Source organism: Panthera uncia, chromosome B4 (assembly GCF_023721935.1).
Source record: "Panthera uncia isolate 11264 chromosome B4, Puncia_PCG_1.0, whole genome shotgun sequence".
Lineage (NCBI taxonomy): Eukaryota > Metazoa > Chordata > Mammalia > Carnivora > Felidae > Panthera > Panthera uncia.
The window spans coordinates 131,561,541-131,567,540 of NC_064809.1; the positions used below are offsets into that span (position 1 = coordinate 131,561,541).

A 6,000-nucleotide genomic window follows, 5' to 3' on the forward strand; every position below is an offset into this window, starting at 1 on the left:
CGGGTCATGACCTCACGGTTCGTTGAGTTCGAACCCCTCCTCAGGTCTCTGTGCTCACAGCTCAGAGTCTGGAGCCTGCTTCCGATTCTGTGTCTCCCTCTCTCTGCCCCTCCCCCTCTTGACTCTGTCTATCTCTCTCTCAAAAAAATAAACATTACGACAAATGTTTTAAAAAAGCCAGGCTTGGTTTGAAGAGGGAGGCCATCACCAGCCAGAAAACAGTGTGGCGAAGGGACAAGACAACGAGCAGGCACGAGGCAGAGTCCAGGGTGGGTCCAGTGCCCTGGTGAAGGGACACGAAGAGGAATCTCCCGGGGGGAGTCCATCGGAACCTGTAGGGCCCCATGGGACCCCTCTCACAAGGAAGTCTGCTTTGTCCTCACTCTCACTGCCCCCGGTACTGATGGGAGCCGCGCAGGTGGCCCAGCCTCATGGGTGCCGTGCGGACAGTACGTGAGTCCCCCACTCGCGCGCTGTGCGGCATCCGTGCCTGATGGTGGCTGGCATTGACAGTGCTTCCAAAGGCCGGGTATAGTAGGCACGCACGGTGCTCTCCTGTAACACGGTAGCCTTGTGGTGCCATTTTGTGGATGAGGAAACGGAGGCCGAGAGAGGGTCAGTTGTGTGCCAGTTGGTGGCCAAACCGCAATTGATTTAGGTCAGTGGGCTAAACCCAAGTGTTCAACTGGTCCGTGGTCTCGCCTTCTTGGACTCCTGTCTCCCCAACCCCAGAGACCACTGGGGCCGAGCCTTGGCTGCCTTCTGTAGAAGTGAGCCTCCTCCTTCCCTTCCTCCATCTCCTGGCCATGCTGCCACTTCGGGTCCTTTGATCCTACTTGCGGGGCAGGGCTGCGGCCCAGTTGGGGCATGGGCCTGCCGTGAGGCCACCTCCTGTGAGGTGGGAGGAGCCTGTGCCTTCCTGTCAGGCCCACGAAGGTATTATTCCGGTGCCTGCTGCATGTCTCCTGCACAAGCTCCTGCCCTCTCTGGGCCTCACTTCTTCACCCACAGAATGGGAGAAACAGATCTTCCACCTGGGGTCATAGGAAGGACTAGATGCTGTGAGCCCGTTTGCCCTTCAGCTCTTCTCTTGCTGTCTGGGAAGCGTTTTCCAGGCTGCCCCTCTGAGACTCTCCACTTCCTCCCGGAGCTGCCGAGGGTTGGGCTTGGGAGGGCCTGATAACCGCTGGGATCTCTATCCCCGCGATAGGTCAGTCACCGGTCTCCTCCCTGTGGCTCATCCCCCAGGTGGTCCAGCTGCTGACCTGTGACCTGCTACTATCGCTGAGGACAGCGCTCTGGCAAAAGCAGGCAGGAGCCAGCCAGGCGCTGGGTGAGACGTACCACGCATCCGGTGCTGAACTGGCCGGCTTCCAGCGGGACCTGGGCAGCCTCCGCAGGCTGGCACACAGCTTCCGCCCAGCATACCGCAAGGTGAGACCCGCCCGGCCGGCAGGGGAGGGCAGGTGGGGTTCTAGAAGCACCAGCACGGGGTTGCAGAGTTGGCCCTCGGAGGTCAGCCGGTCACCCCCGTGTCAAGCATGGGGGTAGCTGCATGTATCCCTTTCTTCTGCTTGTGTTAGTTGAGTAGCCGCTGTGCGCCCAGCCCTGCAGTGTGGCAAGCAGGCCGAGGGCCCACAGGCAGGGGCCCGCACCGACTGCACCTCACGTGTCAAATGCGGGGATGGGAAGGGCTCCTGGCCCTGGGAGGGGTGGGAAGGGCATGGAGAGAGCTCCACTCTTGATTTCCTGTTGTCAGAGCGACGGAATCTCCCTAGCACTTCATTTCATTCTTGTTCTGAGTCGCCGGGGGCTTTGGCTCTGCTGCCTGACTGCACACAATATCCCCGTGGCGATGGCCACAGAATCTGAGAAGTCTCCCAGGGCAGTTGTGTAATTGGGCTGATTGGACCCAAATAATTTCCTTGCTTGTTTTATTGTGATTGCTAATTAGAGTTATATACTCAACATGTTTTTGCCTGAATTATTTTCTAAAATTTCAAGTGAGAAGGCCATTAGTGTCCGTGAGGGGCGAAGGGCTCAGTGAGTCTGCCTTTTCCTTGGTCCCTCCCAGGGTCACATTGTGGCCACTGTTCACAGTGAACCAGGACAGACAGCGGGCAAAACATACATAATCACCACTGAACCTGCTCCACTGGGGAAAAGAGGAAGTGTACCCCAAGGTTCAGGGCCCTCTGATCTGCTCAGGGCACAGCTGGCATCAGAGGCCTCCTCTTGAGACACCGTTTCCAACCTGCCTCTCCGCTGCCGAAACTCTTTAGTGGCTCCCCTGGCCCCACTGCCTTCCCCAGTGGCACTCGAGACCCTCCCCACAGATGGAGATAGGAAAGGGTATAAAGGAGCCTTGTGATTTAAGGAATTAGAGATCTAGGCCTTGCCCCCCACCCCCACCCTGTTCCCCAGTGACTCATATTTACAGAAGAGCCGCACTTCCCCTGGACACGTTCTGGCCTCTATTTCTTTCTGAAGAAACTGAAGGAAACAGGACTGAGCCTCCCTGGTGCCAGTCCAGCTAGCTGTTCCCCTCCTCTTGCCACCCTCCTCCCAGCCTCACCTCTGCCTGTTTTCAAGCTGGACGCCACCCCCAAGGCCTGAGGCTGCACCCAGGCCACTTCTCTTCCAGCCCCCGGGGGCACGTCTGGGCTCTTTGTCTCCTGTAGAGGAGAGCGTCCTTGCCTGTTTCCAGCTGGCCTGTGCTGTGCTCCCCATTCCTGCTGTTCCTCCAGGTGTCTGGCTTTTTCGGAGCTCAGAGTTAGGACGGAAGTTGCTTCCAAGGGGAGAGCAGGGCAGGGTAGTGCGGAGAGAAGGGCCACTGTTGGGTGGCCGACGAGATGCCTCCTAGAGAGGTATCCACTGGGGTACAGACAGGTGTGTCCCCCCTGCACCATCCCCAGGTGTTCCTGCACGAAGCCACTGTGCGCCTGATGGCGGGAGCCAGCCCCACCCGCACGCACCAGCTGCTGGAGCACAGTCTACGCCGCCGGACTGCCCAGAATACCAAGCACGGTGAGTCTTTCTGCGCCCCAGCTCCAGGCCTGGTGTGGACCCTGCCTGAGCAGGGGAGGGGAGGAGGGTCCCAGCCCGCCACTTACCCTTGGCAGAGCCCCGGTGGCTGTCCTCACCTGCGCTGTTCTCAGAGGTGGCGCGAGAATAGCAGTGGCCCGAGGCCGGTTCTCTGAGTTGCGGGGGAGGATCCATGACCACGCTGTGGGGCTGGGGTTTGGCTGGGTTGTGGATCCAGCCTCAGGAGTGAGGATGGGAGGGCTGGGGATTCTGGGAGGGCTGGGGATGCCGTCCCGGCCCCAGCACTGCCTCACTGGCTGGCTCTGAGTTTAAATAAACGAGTCCAGGGTGAGCCCTTGGAACAGCTCGGTGAGCGGCTCCTCCACGCATCTCCTCATCGTTCCTGCAGGAGAGGTGGACGCCTGGCCCGGCCAGCGAGAGCGGGCCACTGCCATCCTGCTGGCCTGCCGCCACCTTCCCCTGTCCTTCCTCTCCTCCCCGGGCCAGCGGGCCGTGCTGCTGGCCGAGGCAGCCCGCACCCTGGAGAAGGCGGGCGACCGGCGCTCGTGCAACGACTGCCAGCAGATGATTGTCAAGTTGGGGGGCGGCACTGCCATCGCCGCCTCCTGACCCCTGGGTTCTGCCCACCTCAGCCCCTGCCTCCCGCCCCCCTCCTCCCTCTGTCTCTCAGTCTCTCTCCCTCCTCCCTGTCTCTCGATCTCTCTGCTCCCTCTGGGAGTTGTGGGATGAGCCTTGTCTTCTGAGCTGTTGCCTGCTGAGGCTCGTGGAGCACCTCAGCCCGGTAGGCCCCTGGGCAGAGCCCCAAAAGCTGCTGTAGACAGATACACGTGGTCCAGGGCCCCATGGGTCTGAGAGAGGAAAGAGCAGGGCAGGAGTTGGGGAGTTTCCTGACTTAAAAGTGGCAGGGGGCTCCCAAGCTGCCTGGTCCCTGCCTCCAGCCCTCAGCCCTCCCCAGCTTTTCTCTCCTCCAGACACCACCCCCCCTTTCCTGCTTCCTTGTTTTTTATCAGGCTTTCCCTGTGGGGGACATAGGTCTCTGGGCACTAAAGCGCCTCACCCTTGGCACTGTGCCCAGCGTGCCCCTTTCCCCCTTTTTATACAGATGTTTTTATATCCATGTGCTTGGGTTTGCCGTGATGCAGGGCTGAGTTGCTGTGGTATCTTTATTTCTCTCCTTGGGTCTGTGTCCCCTCCCCTGTGCCTGACAAAGCCAGTTCATTGTTTTCTCTTCATTACACAGGACAGCCAGGGTAGGAGGGAGGCCCAGCTCTGGGGAGGCAAGTGGGAGGCAGGGGGCAGGCCTGGGGTTGGATGAAATAATGTCGGCATTATTTTTTAATTTTTTAAAAAATAAATGGTATCTTATTTAATTGTCCTGTTCCTTCCCACTCCCCCGCCCCCTGGGATGCCAGCGCAAGCTCAGGGTAGGCCCAGGGGGCTGGGAGACATGAAGCCACCCATTGGGACTGGGGACCGGGGGCCTTCAGTGTGGGTTCTCAATTCCCTCCCACCCCAACTCGTACCTCCACAGTCTATTTTTATCCCGAATTCTTGACCTGAAAATAAGCCAGGGTGGCAGGGACCAACCCCCAGTCTCTCCCCAGTGACAATCCCCTTTTCGGGGTAAACACTAGGAATAAAGGCCCCTGCCTCGATGAGGGTCCTTGGAGGAAAAGTGGTCCCACTTTTCTGGATCCCCGGGCTTGGTGCCCAGCCCCTGAGGCCATTTCTCCCAGGACCTGAGGACTGCCTGAGACCTCAGAACCTTCCGGGAGGCTGAGAGGGGCTGCCTTCCCTCCCTTCCTGCCTGTGTTCCTCACCCCTCAGGCCAGTTGGGGTAGAGAATGGGCGGGGGCTCCCCCCGATGCCGAGGACAGGCTAGAGTGGCTCAGCTTGGACCTTACCCACGTTCTTTCCCTGCTGCCCCTCCCCCCACACACTGTAAGTCGTGGCCCCTGCCCACCAGGCGAGCCAGCCCTTGTGTCATGTGTATATACCGTGCCTTTTCTCATTATCGTTTAGGGGTGGGAGGGGGTAGTTTTTCGCTGAAAGGGGGATACACCTATGGCTTCCTTGATATGGAATCGTTCACTGTGTCCTGGATGTAGGTTATTCAATAAACAGATCGGTACCACCCAGCATGAGGCGTGTGAGGGTCTGTAGTGTGACCGCCGTGGTGATTCAGCCAGGTGGCTGCAAGGCTTGGCCTCTGGTGGGTCGGGGACTGAGGACAGCCCTTCCTTCTCTGCTGAGAGGCTCCCGGAAGGTTTCATTTGGAAGGACCTTCCTCGACCATCCACCCGCTTCCTTACAACGCCGGCTGCTGGCGTGCACTCCTGGGCTGGAACAGAGTCGGGGATAAAAGGGCAGCCAGAGGTGCTGCTTGGGTCAGAGGCCACTGTATCCAGGACACAGCTGGCCACTCACAGCAGCGGCTGTTTCAGATTTGGGGTGCCAAGCCCATGCGTGTTCACCCCTCAGAGAGAAATCTGTCCGCTACTGGCTGTATCCCCATCCCCCCTGAGGGCTCACTGCCCACAAGTCACATCCAGGTCCAGCTCCTGTACCCAGCTGGTCGCCTGGGGCAGGACATCACCTCTGTCTGCCTCCTCTTCCACGTGTGCCCCACAGGGATGACAGTCCCTGCCTTTAAGTGCCCATAGACGTGTTGGCCAGTTTCGGTGACATGACACACACAAAGTTCCATGTACAGTTAAGTGCCTTATGAGGCTGGCGAGAGGCAAGACCACGAGGAGCAGCAGTGGGCTGGAAGCGGAGGAGTCCGGAGTGACCTGGGGATGAGCATGGAGCATGGAGAGCAAGGTCAGTGACCTGGCCTGGCTGAGAAGTCTTCTCCGAAGGGCAGTCCTGGGATGGAGATCTAGGGTCCTGGGGACTGCGAATGAGCAAGGGGTTGCACCCACCTCCCAACAAAGCCCCGTCAAGGCCTGTGCC

General features: G+C 59.4%; 1 protein-coding gene across 1 annotated transcript in view; it reads left to right on the plus strand.

Annotated features, from left to right (window-relative positions):
- Positions 1–5,184, plus strand: part of SREBF2 (sterol regulatory element binding transcription factor 2) — a 58,139-nt gene extending 52,955 nt beyond the window's left edge. The window contains exons 17-19 of the mRNA XM_049626440.1: positions 1,249–1,434; positions 2,916–3,027; positions 3,434–5,184. Of these exons, the coding sequence (XP_049482397.1) occupies positions 1,249–1,434; positions 2,916–3,027; positions 3,434–3,654 (519 nt within the window). The 3' untranslated portion in view covers positions 3,655–5,184. The remainder of the gene's footprint in view (positions 1–1,248; positions 1,435–2,915; positions 3,028–3,433) is intronic.
- The last annotated feature ends 816 nt before the right edge of the window (positions 5,185–6,000 follow it).